Source organism: Myripristis murdjan, chromosome 21 (genome assembly GCF_902150065.1).
Source record: "Myripristis murdjan chromosome 21, fMyrMur1.1, whole genome shotgun sequence".
NCBI lineage: Eukaryota > Metazoa > Chordata > Actinopteri > Holocentriformes > Holocentridae > Myripristis > Myripristis murdjan.
Window position 1 is genome coordinate 11,960,146 of NC_044000.1, and position 17,965 is coordinate 11,978,110.

At 39.4% G+C, this 17,965-nt stretch overlaps 1 protein-coding gene across 1 annotated transcript; it reads left to right on the plus strand.

The window, feature by feature from the left end:
• Positions 1-8,397: 8,397 nt before the first annotated feature.
• LOC115379898 (putative methyltransferase DDB_G0268948) lies at positions 8,398-12,032 on the plus strand. The gene is made up of 6 exons (XM_030080862.1): positions 8,398-8,745; positions 9,133-9,293; positions 10,126-10,342; positions 11,020-11,123; positions 11,276-11,413; positions 11,914-12,032. Exons 1-6 carry the CDS (start codon positions 8,635-8,637, stop codon positions 12,008-12,010), a joined length of 828 nt encoding a protein of 275 aa, XP_029936722.1. The 5' UTR covers positions 8,398-8,634; the 3' UTR covers positions 12,011-12,032.
• Positions 12,033-17,965: the final 5,933 nt, after the last annotated feature.

The window sequence follows — 17,965 nt, forward strand, 5'->3', positions numbered from 1 at the left end:
TTGGGCCGCTAAGCCATGATTTCTGTTCTGAGAACAGGAACAGCTAGCGGGCGAGCTGGACACAGTTGCTGCTGGTGACATGGTGACGTAATGCCATAAAGCGTTATGCCTGTCGGTGACCCGCTCCACCAAACTTCCACAGAGCAGGAATGGAAATCCAGGGTGCAGAGAGGGCCGAGACAGAGACACCAGCCTGCTCATTACATGGCAGTGTGGCATTAACATGATGTTGAGACTGTTATTTTAGGACAAAAATGTTGCACAGTGTTGCTTTAATTGTGCAATAACTTCATACCTGTAGAACTGTACAACAATTCAGTGGTGCAACACCTCAGTGAATATATGGTTTATAGAGGTATGCTTTTTACATACTCTCAATTTCTTATTTCTGTATATATTGTTGATTGTGTAATATTGTTGTATAAGAAATGTACATATTTTTGTATAATGCATCTAATGCATGTTACAAATTTTGAATGCACATATTTTTATATGTCCCATTTTTCTTTTCTATTTCCTATAATTTAATTTATGTTTATATATGTTTTTTTTTTTTCCTCCTGAGAATGTTGAGCAACCGACCCAATTTCCTTTCAGGGATTAATAAAGCATTTCTGGTTCTGATTCTGATTACATAGCAGTCCCTCTCTCTCTCTCTTTCTCTCTCTCTCTCTCTCTCTCTCTCTCTCTCTCTCTCTCTCTCTCTCTCACACACACACATACACACACACACACACACATATATGCATAACTGCATAACTGCGTATTGCTAATGTTCATAATATGAATCATTCATCTCAAATTGCTACAGGCCTGGTTAAAACATACAAAAAGTCTTCTGGCCATGCAGGAGCTCAGCAAGAGGCCCAGCTTCTGTGGTGCATTGTTTGCAGGTCTGCATCGGAATTCATACAGCAGAGCGGACACGTCGCTTTACAGGCAGCTCTAATCATGTAAGTTTCAGAATTGAAACAGTTATGACACAGCTGATGAAAAAAAAAAAAAAAAAACAATTATTCAAATAATGAAAACCCAGTGACCAACAGTCTCGGTAGAAGTAGTAGTAAAAGTAATGTCAGTATGTCTTGGCTCTTACAATTAAAAACTAGCCTAAAAAACTTTAATGTGACTGAAGTGTCTCCCACAAGTATTGTGATCATTACTGGTAAACGACAGTATAATAGTAGTCTCTACTAGAGCTGTGAATATCTAATGCTGGCTTCACACGGGCACAGAGCTTATTTTGAAGCTGTTATAGTCGATATCTGATCCTGTCATGGCTGTAAAAAGACAATATCACAAAGGCCTAACTGTCATAATTATCAGATATTTCTGGTGTTGTATAAGGCTTAAAGTATCCTTACTTTCTTATCTATTCCAGGTGTGTGAGACAGGCCACAGATTAAACTGCCAGACAGGAAACTGATAATAGTGACTGACTGTGTGATCCATTGACTGGCTGGACTACTGAGCTCCTATCTGATTTTCTGATTTTGAAGTCTTGCTACTGCTGAGGCACTGTTTGGATGTCAAAAGACACAGGACAACATTTCAGATACTTAGAGATAAAGGAAGGGTTAGAGCCGAAGAAAACTGTGATAGTTAGTTTGGAGGACACTAAAAGGAGGCAGCACAAAAAGAGGAGTTTAGAGCAAAGAAACAAAACGAGAGGAAACAAGAGAAGTCTGAAGGAGTTTAAGGAGGGTCTCAGCAGAATTAAGAAAAGAGTTGGGAGCAGAGGTCAGCTCGGAGGCAAATATAGAACAGCAGAGCACAAATAGAGGGGGGAAAAAGTGTCATGACATACTGTCTTTTTGAAGGGAAAGACCATGCCTCTGTCTGCCAGAAGTGTGGTTTTGTGCCTCCAAATGAGGTCAAGGAGGTCTTACTTCATTATCTGTCAGCTTACATTTTGAAAATAAGGGCTGACTTCTGAATCAACAAGTTCCATCTTAGGTTTTAAAATAAGGCGGAGGCTTGAAGCTAAAAAGGTATTTAAATGAGGAAAAGTGCGGTTTTAAATGAGCTTTTTAAATACTGCAAACATCTGCATCTTCATAAATGATTTAGTCTAATATTCATTGTTAAAATCTTGTTTTTCATAAAACAAAGTGACATATGTGCCAGGGGGATTTAATAATCCCACTTGTTTCTAATGCTAATCAACTTGTTTATAGAATATTCTTAAATCAAGTTTCACTTCTTCTGCCTTGTTTCATATTTGTAGTTGCTCCGAGAAAAAAGTCCTGAAACATTAAAATGCACTGCAGACAAGTGGGATTATGTCATTCTGCTGGCTAATTTTCTCACTGATTATGAAAAGGAACTAAATGACTTGTTATAAATTGAAATTTAGGGAAGGGAGAGGAAAGGGAAAGGGAAAATTTTGCTTCTATGACACTATATTACTGTAGTTGTTTATGATTGACACCGTTCATCTTTAAGCTTTCCTCATGCAACTGTGAGACGTCAGTGCTGTGATGGACAAACAGGACACAGACTGACACTCGGTGACTGGGTGAACTGCTCATTCAAACAGCTCTGATAGGGGTCAGCTTGCCAAATCTGTGTAGCCTCGTGTTTCTGGCTGTTGTCTCTTTCTGTCCAAACAGAGATATTTGGGCTTGCAGATGTGATCTGCCTGCCTCACATGCAGGGAGGGCAAAGGGGCTACCGTTCCCAGATGACTCTGTGGACTTGCTGAGGTTTGACCAGCAGCGGTACCTCACCAAGGCCAGTCGGGTTTTGAAGCCCTGAGGCTGCATGTCTGTGCTGGGCTACAATGAAAACATCAAGAAGCTTCACTACCAGGCCTGTGGAGACCACATCTATAGTGGGTGTGTATTTACGATGTGCATTCTGTATTGTCAAATATATGTATAATGTATATGTACAATATGTATATCGTCAAATATGTATGTTTTGTATTGTCAATTTATAATGAACAAATTACTGTTTACTGTTGAGGTGCTGAATGTGTGAATGAATGAATCCATGCAAATACAGTACAGGCCAAAAGTTTGGACACACCTTCTCATTCCATGCGTTTTCTTTATTTTCATGACTATTTACATTGTAGATTCTCACTGAAGGCATCAGAACTATGAATGAACACATGTGGAGTTATGTACTTAACAAAAAAGGTGAAATAACTGAAAACATGTTTTATATTCTAGTTTCTTCAAAATAGCCACCCTTTGCTCTGATTACTGCTTTGCACACTCTTGGCATTCTCTCGATGAGCTTCAAGAGGTAGTGACCTGAAATGGTTTTCACTTCACAGGTGTGCCTTATCAGGGTTAATTAGTGGAATTTCTTGCTTTATCAATGGGGTTGGGACCATCAGTTGTGTTGTGCAGAAGTCAGGTTACTACACAGCTGACAGCCCTATTGGACAACTGTTAAAATTGATATTATGGCAAGAACCAATCAGCTAACTAAAGAAAAACGAGTGGCCATCATAACTTTAAGAAATGAAGGTCAGTCAGTCCGGAAAATTGCAAAAACTTTAAATGTGTCCCCAAGTGGAGTCGCAAAAACCATCAAACGCTACAACGAAACTGGCACACATGAGGACCGACCCAGGAAAGGAAGACCAAGAGTCACCTCTGCTTCTGAGGACAAGTTCATCCGAGTCACCAGCCTCAGAAATGGCAAGTTAACAGCAGCTCAGATCAGAGACCAGATAAATGCCACACAGAGTTCTAGCAGCAGACCCATCTCTAGAACAACTGTTAAGAGGAGACTGCGCCAATCAGGCCTTCATGGTCAAATAGCTGCTAGGAAACCACTGCTAAGGAGAGGCAACAAGCAGAAGAGATTTGTTTGGGCCAAGAAACACAAGGAATGGACATTAGACCAGTGGAAATCTGTGCTTTGGTCTGATGAGTCCAAATTTGAGATCTTTGGTTCCAACCGCCGTGTCTTTGTGAGATGCAGAAAAGGTGAACGGATGGATTCCACATGCCTGGTTCCCACTGTGAAGCATGGAGGAGGAGGTGTGATGGTGTGGGGGTGTTTTGCTGGTGACACTGTTGGGGATTTATTCAAAACTGAAGGCACACTGAACCAGCACGGCTACCACAGCATCCTGCAGCGACATGCCATCCCATCCGGTTTGCGTTTAGTTGGACCATCATTTATTTTTCAACAGGACAATGACCCCAAACACACCTCCAGGCTGCGTAAGGGCTATTTGACCAAGAAGGAGAGTGATGGAGTGCTGCGGCAGATGACCTGGCCCCCATAATCACCGGACCTGAACCCAATCGAGATGGTTTGGGGTGAGCTGGACCGCAGAGTGAAGGCAAAGGGGCCAACAAGTGCTAAACACCTCTGGGAACTCCTTCAAGACTGTTGGAAAACCATTTCAGGTGGCTACCTCTTGAAGCTCATCGAGAGAATGCCAAGAGTGTGCAAAGCAGTAATCAGAGCAAAGGGTGGCTATTTTGAAGAAACTAGAATATAAAACATGTTTTCAGTTATTTCACCTTTTTTTGTTAAGTACATAACTCCACATGTGTTCATTCATAGTTTTGATTCCTTCAGTTAGAATCTACAATGTAAATAGTCATGAAAATAAAGAAAACGCATTGAATGCGTTTGTCCTGACAAAGAGCAGTACTCCACCAGCTCTAACTCTGCATCATTTGATCTGAATCCACCTCCTTGTCCAAGCAAGTTCAATACAATACAAGCAGTAGACAGGAAAATCTCTGCCTCAGTCTTCTGTCATGACTACATTTGTTCCTCGACAAAAGAATAGCAGAGAATAGAATATCAAACTCTGCTGTTTCCCCTGCCCAAGTGAATAAAGTGAAGTTGTAAATCAGCACTCTGTAGCTCTGTTTCCATCTATAAAGACATGAAACTAACTAAGCATAACACCAGCACTAAAGTAAAATTTGTTATCTTGTCCTATTGTTTTCTGACTAATTTTTTATTTTATTATTATAATTATTATTATTTTTTTTTTTACACCAAATCCTGTTTTATTGAATAGTAGCAACCAGTGTATCTAATAATAGAACAAGTGGTATATGTATGTGTATATATGGTTTATGTCATTTTATTGTGTAAATGGACTGGCATGTTTGTATGTGTGTGTGTGTGTGTGTGTGTGTGTGTGTGGTATGTGTTCTGTCTTTGAGGATTTTATCCAGGTCAAGTCTTCCATCTCAGTGCGAGCCATATTGGGTTTCATGGAGTCATGGCCCATGTTCCAGGGCTGCAAGAGGAAGGACTACCAGGCTGCCAGAGGAGGTCTCACACACACACACACACACACACACATACGCGCACACATACACACAAGCAGGATTTATTTTGAATCAAACAAGAATATGTAAGCCTGTAATATTGCACACCTTAAAATTATGTAAGCATTTTAAAGACACAGTTGGGCGGCTCACCAGAAAAGAGTCGAACCGCTTGTTGAGGCTGAGTCCTGATCACAGCATCCTAGGTTTAAATACAACCTCAGGCCATTTGCTGCATGTCATCCCCTCTCTCTCCCCTGCCTTTCCTGTCTCTCTCTACGGTGACTGTCAAATAAAGCAGAAATGCAATAAATAAATAAATTAATTAATTAATTAAAATAAATCAAATAAAATAAAAATAATAAAATAAAGATCTTTAAAAAAATCTGGTGAGTGTCACTGTTTATGGAACAATATGGTAGAGGTATGGTTAATATTTAACTGCTACCTGTTTTTTCTGTTGTATTCCAATCTTTCAGTCCTCCTTTTTGGAAAAATTAACTTTCCTTTTGTCGTAATGAATAATCCTAGTAATGAACTATGGAACTAAAGTATTACTAGTAAGCTAATTTTGAGCTGAGTAATCAATCATTACCTGATGTCCAGGTTTCTGGAGAAGATGTGAGCCACATCCCCTGACACTGAACTGGAGCTGAACCTGGACTATTTCTGCATCCTGGCGTCAAAACCAGGATCCTGAACATTACAGGATTTTGCTGTGTATGTGTGTGTGTGTGTATGTGTGTGTGTGGGCGTGCATGATGGTGCATGCAAGGTCACAAATTACAAGTCCTGAGCATGTTTTGCATGTGACTTTCAAATCTTGAAACTCACGGAGAGTCATGAAAGGTGTATGCTGGCTGAGTTTTGGAAGTTTTCTTCAATAATGTGCAGCTTTTCATTTGTTTACTCTGTGATTTTCCTGTGCAATATTGATTCATCATGTCAAGATCTTTGAACCAGCAAAATAACAGTCAAACAATCCATAGCCTGCTGCCTTTATTTATTGTACTAATAACAGGTTTGTCTGTTTCAAGAGTCAGCTTTCAAGTTAATTTAATGGCAAATAGGAATTTTATGATGTGTTTTGTTAATATGATTCAGTGGTGCAAGAATGATAGGACATCAGTAACAACTCACCACCAGATTCCACGGAGAAATAATGTTTCATTCCAAAATGTCTTTTGGAAAATTATCACCACCTCCCAGAATCACCAGTTAGTGTTTCAAAAACAGCACATTTTATTCACAATACCATAGCATTTGATGATAAATCAAAGCAATCAATTTGGACAGTTTTCTCAAATGAATGTTTTGGATTGAAAGAAGACATTTATCATAGAGATGAATCATCTTCACTCCCAGTTCACCTGCCTGACCTATAAGTCCCGCAAAATAAATAAACCATTGCTCAATAGTGGAGAGCTGATCTCCTACAGCCTTAAGTCCATGCTGAGAAGTTACATAACTGAAAAAATAAAACTATTTGAAATAGAAGATATCTGAGGTTAACACTCCCAACTGTTTCTGTTGTTTCAAAGCGGGGCTGTTTAATTTTTTTTTTAGGTCAGGTGAGAATTGAAGCTTCTTTCAAAATTCAGTTAAGGTGATTTAAAGATACAATACCAACACAGATACAATACAGATAGATGGTACAATTGGTGCTCAATCGTTTCATTAAAGGTCATGATACAGTGATGGAAAAAAGTTTTCGGACACCCCATGCATTTGTGAAATATTGCATTAACAAATCACTCTTAGGTCTTCAAGTGCAATTTCTTTTAGTACAGTCACAGCCAAAATACTAAACAAATCCTAAAAAAAAAAGCCATTAAAAACTTAAAATTGATTGGTTCCATAAAAATACATAAGAAATTTTGAGTATTGTGCCATTTTGGTACCAGTGATGAAGGTCGTTATTTTTATTAAAAGACACAATTTTTGTTGCCAATCTTCGTGTCTATATAAAGCCAGCACATTTGAAAGTTCTTCAGACACAAAAATGGCTAAAACAAGGAACCTAACACAGGAAACACGCCTGAAGATAAAGATTAAACTGTCAAGAATTTAGTTTTGTTAGTTTTTCTTGTAAACAATAAAGAAAAAATATAATGTGTATTTGTTTGTATCTGTCTAATGCAGCCACACCTTTTGAAACACAAAAAAGATTTTTCCACAAATATTTCATGATAATATTTGAGATTGTGAGATTGTGTAAAATTTTTTCCACCACTGTATGTTTTACATGCAGTGTCAGTTTAAATCCCAAATAGTAGGCATAATCCAGGTGTTAGCGAGAATCGTCTTATTTTTGGGGAACAAATATTCATCAATAATCCAAATCAAGGCGGGACAATTTTTTAAAGTTTGTGGACAAAAACTACACGGCTTTAAGTTTTTCATACTGTCAACCAATCAGATCATTCATCCAACTCCGTATCTGATACCATTTTTTTTTTCCATTTCTTTTTTATTTAGCCGGGAAGGTCCCATTGAGATACAGGATCTCTCCCAGGACTTATTCTTCCAGGGAGTGCTGGTCAAGTTGGCAGCACAATTTCTACCAAGAAGAAAATGATTGAATTTAATTCTTTTGACCTTCAGAGGTGGAGTTTCTCTAAGAGTGTCTAAGCTTGATTTTGGATAACCTTAACAGCCCTTGGTTAAACAGTGCCTTTAGACTGGCAAAAGAAAACAGACTATGGACTATGGAGGAATGGTACACACACTCATTAACGTACCATCCTGACCCCTCCACATCCATCTCCAGAGAGGTCTCTGATTGGTTCTGACATGCACACATACCATCACATGATCCCACACTGACCCTTACATACACAGAATTTTGAGCTTTACCTGAATTTATATTTGATAATGCTGTGATAGTTATGCCCAATACAGTTACTATCACTGTACTGCATCACTGTCCCCTGTCATACAGGGAATAGAAATACACATCATGTGGAAAGTTTTTGAACTTCCCCTTTAAAGGCCGTATTTGTCAAGCAGGTCACATACCAGTGGAAGTAGTGAGCCCTCCCTCTTATGCTCCCAACTGTTTTTCTTTTGTGTGTGTGTGTGTGTGTGTGTGTGTGTGTGTGTGTGTGTGAGAGAGAGAGAGAGAGAGAGAGTCAACTGACAGAGCACAGTGTTTCATTGTTTTGAGCAAGCTGATCTTTTCAGATTTCTGTTAAATTTCATCTGATTTTTAGTTATATGCAAAGTCCAGTGTTTGCCTTGCAGCACAGCTTATTTAAGTTTGTTTTGTTTAGTTACAGAGCCACTCGTGGTCTCTGACAGTCGTCTTTTAACAGTGCAGCAAGAGAGGGGATAACCACTTTTTGTGGTGCCCAGTGTGGAGAGGCACCAAGTAACTATGGCTCACCGTCTGTTTGAAGGCAAAGAGCATGCTGCTGCCTATTGGAAGTACAGGATCTCCCCATCAGATCACCTGATACAACAGGTGCTTGACTTCCTGGAAAAGCAGGTAGGAGCAGGTGCAGTAGAAAAGAGCATAGAAATAGATATACCCGATGGACACTAATATGTGTGATTGATGTAACCTTTTTCACAGCGGCCACTGTGACATGAGATAGCAGGTAAACACAGGTGTTACTTAAGATTCAGCTCCATTTAAGTGAGCTGGCATGCACGACCCTGGATTTGTTAAATGGAACAGAACCTTTTTTCCCCCCCTCTTTTCGTTTTTAAAACATGGCACCATAGATTTGAGAGTGCATAAGGTAATCCTAATACTGATGTTGTGTAAAAACTGACTTAACTAATTTCACAAATTACGTTACCAGAAAAAAAAAAAAATCATGTAGTGTATTAAACAGTTCGTCATGTACCTGTGGTCTCTGTGCTTTCTCAGAAGGGTCGACCTTTTGACCTGGCAGTGGATGTGGGCTGTGGCTCAGGACAGGGCACAGTGCTGCTGGCCAATCATTTTGCCTCTGTGGTGGGGACGGATGTGAGTCCTGCCCAGTTAGAAGAGGCCTTGGAGCATGCTAAGAGGCCAAACATAACATATAGGTAAGCATGGATGAAACAATGTCAGTTAGGTTCCAGGCAAACCAACTACAATCTGCAGATAAGGTTTATCGCATAAAAGAGTCAGAAAAATCATTTTTCTTTTGCTGTAATAATTGACAAGCAACATTTCCCCTTTCTGTAGAACATGTTTCTTGACTCTGATAGTAAGCTAAACTTATGGATCTGACAGACACACATGCACATATCATCACATGAGCCCTACCTCAACTGGTCAATACAGAGACCTGTGAACTTCATCTGGCAACAAAATGTTTATGCAAGGGCCATCTACCAGAATGCTAAGCAATAATGTCACCTCTTTTGTCTGCATCTGAGAATCAGCTAAGCTAAATTATTGACTGTGGGCCAAGGCAGGCACAATGGGCCCCTTGTCTGATGAAAATCAGTCATGCAATAAAGCCTATACAGCCAGACAAATTAAAATGCACTGTACTGTCAGCACAAGACAGTGAAATCCTGTTATTTTGTTTAGCTTCATATGTAAAATCAAAAATTGGATTTCAATTAAGTTTATAAATTATTTTTACACATCCTAATTCATCACTGAAGAGTAACAGGTGAAATGTGGTTGGCAATACAGCATGTTATTGGTTTGAGGGAATTGTTAATGCTTTACATTAAGTTTTACTTTGTTGTTGTTTGTTGCCGTTTATTTCACATTATATAGCCTTTGCCATGTGCCAACATGTCTTTAATGCTAACAAGTGTCAAATAAAGACTAAAATCAAAATCTAAAAAAAAAATCTGTGTTTTCAGGTCCTAACTAGTGGTCAAAAGTTCTAATTGGATATCATTAATCCTCAACCTTCAGACAGTGTGTGGCAGAGGAGCTGCCGTTTGATGACAGCTCAGTGGATTTGGTGACGGCCATGTCTGCCTTCCACTGGTTCGACAGGCCACGCTTTCTCCAGGAGGCCCACAGGGTCCTGAAGCCCCACGGCTGCTTGGCTCTGCTCAACTACTCCATGGACATGGAGCTCAGCTGTAATGACGGCTGCTCACACTCACTCAACCAAGTCTGCAAAGAGGTGCGCACAGCATTCACACTCACTACATTTAGTGTACGCTAATTATACACACTCAACCACATCTGCAAAGGCACACTGGAGACCATACTTAATGCATGCATATAATGAGGAGATGTACTAAGTGAGTACACATGAAACCATACGTGCTTTTAAAAGTACTTACTGTATTATAAAGCGTGGAGGTAGATACAAGACGATACTTACTGTGGAAGTGGTTTTATAAAGTACCACTGTATGAATGGCATAAAGTTTACACATGAGAGTACACTGTCAATATTGCTACTGTATGGTAATTATATTTACTATTAAAATATACTGCTCGTATCATATAGGGGTTCTACTAATCATCCGGAAGTACACCTTTGTTTTCAAACTTATACTGAGAAGTATCCAAAGTTACCTGAAAGTACCCACAGTTACCCAAAAGTACCCACCTACGTCCAGTTACCCAAATATGTGCAAATGTACCCCAGTGTGCCCACTCTGTGGTGCTTTTGGGTAACTGTTATACCTAAGGGTGTGTATGGCCTGGTCCAGGCCATGAGTTGCTAATTCATCATGACTTGAAATGAAATGAAATAAATAACAATTCAAATTTGAATGGATAACAGGCAAAGTTTGTACAACCATATGGCCTCATATCTTCTGTTACATTTTTTTTTTTTTTTTTTTTTCAGTTTTATATTGCCCTACAGCCTTACCGCAGTGCCCACCTGGGACGCAGCTCCATCGAGCTCTACCGACAGACCCACGAGTCCATCCCTTACCCTGACAAAGAGTGGTGAGTGATGGCATGCTTTGGTCAAGAATAATTATGTCAGAAAATTCATCCATTAGCCTGTTTGCATGCGTGTGTGCAATTGCTCAGGTATGTGTTTCTGTGTTCGTGTGCATGCATATGTCTCATCGATGCATGTGTGCTTTGTATCACAGGCATGATTGTTTGTGGGTGAAAAAGTCCATGCCTCTGTCCAGCTACATGGGGATGGTGGAATCTTTCTCCAGCTATCAGGCCCTGCTGAGAGAAGACCCACAGAAGGCCAAAAGGCTCTCTGAGGACATCACTCAGAAGTAAACCACAACTTACACATATATATATAGGAGATATACATATGGTAGATATGCATACATCACATACATTTTAATATTACAACATGCATTAGGAAGGTCTTTGCCCTGAAAAGTTGGTTGCTAAAATAAAGACAATTTGTAGTGCAGATGGTGTGCAGGCGTTAAACTTTTTATTGCAATATTACAATAATGAAAAACAGTGCAAACTCAAACTGCATTTTATGTTAAATATTACTTACTTCTGTCCATGCAGTCATTCCACTGATATGTTGTGGTAAATGCAGAGTGCAAATCTGACCTGTTTAAAGTGCAAAGCAAAACTTTGAATGCTGCCTTTTGTAGTATATCATAAATAGTTTGGAACAAAAATGCATAATTTTTTGACATACTTTGTTCTATCAATGTATGCTGTAATGAAAGTTAACCCAAAATACTGTATGTTGTCACAGGCTAAAGTCAGTGACAATAACACATTCTGCCTCCTCTGTACCTTTCTGCAGGTTGTTATCGGCGATGAAGGTGACCTCTACAGAGACAGAGGTTGTGGTGGGAGTGAGGTATTTTTACTTGCTAGCATGCAAACCAGAGGAAGATTGACTTTTACCAACACTCAAAAAAACCTGGATGATTTTCAATAAACCTATCATTACAGTTGAGAACCCCTACTTGTGCCACTTGTCAACAAAACAGTTTGCAGCACCATGTTAATTTCATCAAATTTTGTCAAATACACATTTTTATGTATGTTGTGCTACTACGTAACATGTAATGTGAATTGTCACCAACTGCATTTTACAGACGTAATTACATTTGATCCTGACAGCTTTTGGTGTGTCTTGCCACTAATGTAAAGTAAAGCACCAGGTTTGCCCTTCTGATGTTGTGGCGTTTTTTCTTCAATATAATATCCAGATCTGCTTGCTGTCTCCAACGTTTGTACAGGTCGATACAGTGGGTAGACTTGATTGTCAAAAAGATGCTGAGACTCGCCCTTGCTCAGCCAGTCACAAGGCCATTGATGGTAACTTCTGGAAGCTGACAGGATAGACAAAATTGACGTTTATCTTTGGTGGTGAAGCAAAACTGGCATAACTGTGTTATGTCGGAGGGTGGTGCTTAATATCTCACTCCTACTGACAGTCAACAGAAGAAATGTAAGAAGTATTTTGAGAGGTCTGTGTGTGTGTGTGTGTGTGTGTGTGTGTGTGTGTGTGTGTTTTAGCTCTGTGATGATCTGGCGAGCTGCCCTGTTTCCCTCAGTGCATGCTGGGATACAACCCAAACCCCTGCAATCCTGATTAGGAATAAGTGGGTATAGAAAATGAGTGGATGGATTGCTCTATGACCACTAGAGGGCAGTGTTTACTAAAATATCTAAGCTCTTAACACTGGGGCTATATAGAATTCCTGTGTGTTTGCTAAAAAAAATATATAAATAAATACATAAATAAATAATCAGCATGAGACATACAACACTTACGCATTATATTCACCTGACTCCTTGAATATTTTTCACATTTTCCACAGTGGATTTTCCATAATATTCATTCACATATATAATGAGAACCACATGTAATCATAACAACAGTATATGATAAGGATGCTTTCTTTCTTTCTGTCTTGTTCATTGTTTTGCTTTACAGATTAAGTGTTTGTTTTCAAATAAATACTGTTAGCTTCACTTACATGAATCAGACAGAGAGTTTTCCATTATGGAGAGGCAGTGTGACCCTGACACCTCCTCAGGTGGTGCTGAGAGCAGTTTTCCACCTGCAGAAACACCTGCCACTTTAACAGCTTGTAAACAACTTTTTTAAATGCAGATGCTGTGAGTTTTCCTACTCTTGCTTCAAGGCTTTTCCCCTCAAGATAAATGCAGTTGCTGTAACAGCTTGGGTGTGGGGTCATGTTTGATTGTAACAGTTCAATATTAATGCCCAGCTTCCTTTGAAGTGACTCTTCTTTCGAGCACTTTGTTATTCCAGTTATTTTCCATCAGAGTTATCACGACGGCCAAACTGTCTTTCCATTGTTTTATGGAGCTTTATGTTTCCTCTTCTGATGCTTTAGTTCTTCTCTTGGATATCGATCTTTTGGGATTCTGCCTCACACAGCTTTTGTTTTGAAAGCATGGTCTGTTTTTAGGCCTGGACCTCGCCCTAGACCGTCTTTGCCTCTCTCTCTATCTCTCTGATCCCCTGTTGAGTGGTGAAGAGCTTTTACTTTTATTGTTCAAGTGCTTTATTAATCTCGTCCTCCCATTTCTTGGCCTCCTTGCAAAATCCTCCTTCATCTTCTTTGCTGTTTCTTACATTTCATTTTTCTCTTTGTCCTGGTTGGAAGACTGTCCCATCCCACTGTGTTTTTTTCACAGATGAAAGTTGGCATTTATAAAATATTGTTTCTTGTGGGTTAATGACAAAGGAATTTTTGCTGTAGCTGTAGGTCAAATTTAGGCCCATTTGAACTGCATTGATATACATGATATACATACATACTGTCCCCAGGGCCGGCTCTGGGCATAGGCGGTATAGGTGGTTGCCTAGGGCACCATCTGCTGCAGGGACACTGCTAGCGGCTGGAGGGGCGCTGGGTAGTAGTAGAATGGACGGGCGCAAGGGAGTAATTTCGCCTAGGGCGCCAACATAGGCAGAGCCGGCACTGACTGTCCCCATGCTGCCAAGGCCTGAATGTGACCGACAGCAGAGAAAATTCCATCACATTTATAACAGTGTGTTTAATCTTCAACCTGTAGTATGTCTATGCTACATTATTTGGAAGAAGTGTAATGTAGCAAGTGTATTGCTTTGCAAAGTGATTTTCAACTGTAGCAGGCTGTTAACTGTTGTGGGTACTCCCATTTAACTGGGTGGTAAGGCACTTTTGATGCCTATTTGGTTTGTACTCTGTGTATGTATGCATCTGTGTGTCTGCGAGTGCACAAATATTGGCGTAGGTCTTGGCTAAGGTGTAAGATGCAATGACTAAGCAACGCCCCTGGAGCAGGAGGAGCTTAAGGTGCTGTCACTCAGGACAACCTTGTTGTTGGCAAGCAGGCGAGAGGACATCTATACCCTTCCTGGGCACCTGACTGAAGTCATTTCAAACCAAAATGTCAAAGCAGCTTTAAACACAACTGCTTGACTTGTTCCAGTGGTGTTCGACTCCCCCATCAAGCTTATTTCTTGCTTGAAACAAAACTTGAAGTTGAAGTTACAACATGTAACAGTATGACATGTGTCACCTGACGAACCTTCTTGCTGCTGCTGAAGTCAGATGAGATGCGTTCAATTCATTTTTCATGTTGCATGTTCTGTTACTTATCTATGACATTTGTTGTTATGGCTGGATTTATCCATTTGACCTTGTAGTTAATTAGAATATTTATTACCTCTATTTCACCAGTTTTACTTTTGCTGATTATGATGATGTTGTTAAGTATACAAAACCAATGCAGGTTTATACCAAATATGAGCGCCCTACTCTTCATCCGTTCACCCTTCAAGCCCTTATGGTCCTTTGGAGCTGGAAAAGATTTCACTGTTAACTTCTGAAGACTGGGAGAGCACTGACATGGACTTACATGAACTAACACACTGAGTCTCGGCCCTGTGATGGACTGGCGACCTGCCTTGTGCCAAATGAATGCATGGATCCAGGCCTGCATGCAAGAATTACAGGCCAACATGTTATTTCCAGCTCCAAACATTACCTGTTAATGTGTAGTGCCATCATCTGGCCAATCTGTGTAATCCTTGTTGCCTTTATTAAAACATACTTTTACAAAATAAGTTATGAGATGCAAACCAAACACTAAATGACATTTTTACTTTTTACAGAGTGTCTTTGTTTTTACTCAAATAACACTTGATAGGTCCGGTTATACTGTATACAGCAGCTCTAAGTTTCCTTTTTAAAAATAAAAGGTGCTGTCTGATAAGTCTGAGCTGGATCTGTGCACTCTGGACTGAGGTTGTCTGTAAACATGCACAACACCCTCACAGACATAGTGATGCTGTTGTAAATAGGCTTTACACATCTGCACAAAGACAAAGCTCCACTTTATTCCTCACAGTTTTAAAGCTATATTTTAATATTGAAATTCAGGGGTCAAAACTACTTTTCAGTGCTCATATATGATAATGCAAATATGGGTTAGTTTCTTTGTATAGTCCTGTATTCCTAGTCAGGAGAAAAATACATGCCCTTCTTCTTTTTATGATCAATGCCAAAAAATACTTTTATCTGGCATTTATGGTGATAAATTGCCTTTTAAAAGCTCTATTTGCATCAGACCCAAAGAGCTATCAGTGCTCAAACAGTACTGACACAGTAAGATAACTGATTTTGGAGATTAAATGTGAGATTAAGGGTGTGGGTCTTCTCTCATTTTTCACTGTGACAGAAGAACACTGAATCTGTATCTGAGCACGCTGAACACAAAGATGCACTTCAGCAGGTCCAGCTCTGTCCAAATACTGCTGTATCCACACAATACTTTTATTTGGCATTCATGTCAAATTCATGAAAATACACCGCCTTTTATTCAAGGTTTTGCTTTGAATGCTGCTTTCAAAGTTTTGCACCATGCTTGAATCCCTACTTATAATGACAAAATGAGAAAAGAGTGGCTGACAAAAAGTGTCACTCATCATCATCATCATCATCATCATCATCATCATCACTAACAGTTACATCAGAGACCTAAGGAGAGAAAATTATATCTGGATTTAAGTCTCTCCTCCTACAAAATGATGGGTTGGTTTGCTCTTACTCTCAGATTGCTTCACGTTTATCAATTTAGCACCTGAAATTTGAAAAAAAAAAAAAAAAAAAAGATGCTATAAGCCATTGATCTGAAGCATCACTAAAACTGCCTCTGTAACCCCTTCTACTGATGGTGGAGCAACAGAGCAACAGTAGTCATGTGAGCTGACTGTGTAAAACATGGGACATCTATTATTGTGACATCTGTATCAGACATTTTCCAGCTAAGATGTTAAATGAAACAGGTGCTCATTTTGGGGCAATGAGGTCTGATACCAGCAGCAGAGCCTCTAGATCATCAGGATTATTACCGGCGGTGGAGTCCCAGCCCTGATCGACAGTAAGCTGGCAGCCAGATGTCCCTCTACATACACACTGGCTAGAGGTATTATAACACTGGTTTTAGAGACAATATGTTTCAACAGTTTTCTGAACCCCTGAGGAAGAATACAGTTTAGCCCAAATAACCCTGAACCATCTGGAAATTATTCCTATTGCTTTCAAAGGTTTTCAGCTGAGCTTAGTTGCAAAATCCTTTTATGCACTTCTTGCAGCATATGGCATTACACAGTGTAATTTACTGCCTGTATAAATCAGTTTGGAGTTGTGAGAAAACACTGAAAAAACTGACATCCTGTTCATTCACCTTGTTTTCATGTTTGAATGCAAATAAATGTTAAAATATGGGCAAATATGAGTCAAAGAAAGACTAATTTCAGCTAATTGGCAACTCTTAAGCCTTTACAGTTTTGCTTGAATGCATACAGATTGCAAAGGCTCTGAGTCATTGTCCACTGCAGCATACAGCACACACAATGTGTTTTTGTATAGATATTTTGGCAATGGACCATTGGAAGAACAAGAGGTGTACATGATTTTCATTTCCACAAATTTGAAGTCCAAAGTCATTGATTGATAATTTATACACAAATAAATTCTGGATAAACCTTTAAGTGTGCATGAGAGCAGATCTCTGCCAGGCGTGTTCTGGACTGGAACAATTCCCAAATCCAAACCCTAAACCCTTTTTTTTTCACCTACTGAGCAAAGAGAAAATATGGACTCACTGCTGGTGGACTTAGGAAAAAACAAAACAAAACAAAACAAAACAAAACAAAACAAAACAAAACAAAACAAAAAAACAGCTGAGGAGATAGGACTAATTGCGGTATAAAACAGATCAGAACAGAACAACACAAACAGAACAAAGGTTTTGAATCACCACAACTGTGCAGAAAAAAAAAATGTTAGGCCCAGTCGATTGCGAGATTAGCTGCGGACAGATGCAGATGGATATACGAACACACGGACAGATACACACGACAAAACACATGATCCCCTCTAGGCTTGCACTTGGCCGAGATAATAAACAGCAAATCAAAGAAAAGGATACACCAAAATCTCATTAGGAACAAACAACGGCCACAAAGGGACTCAGTATGCCCAGACGTTTGATGTGATAATGTGAACACACTTAATGGAATTTATAATGTCAGGATTTTCCATATATACTGCAGCTTCATATATTAATTTACAGAGCCTATTTAATACTACTACTACTACTACTACTACTACTAATAATAATAATAATAAATCAAATGTATATAGGGCTTTTCTGAGTACTCAGTGGACAAACCATTATTCTATAAAACAAGATGAGAAGTTCAGAAGTATCTTGTGAACGCTATGATCCAATATTGATTTCACTGACCAGCTTCTGTGAGGAAGGGAAGCTGCAGATGAAGGTCAGGGTGATGTTGCACAAGTGGAAAGGAGTTTCTTAGA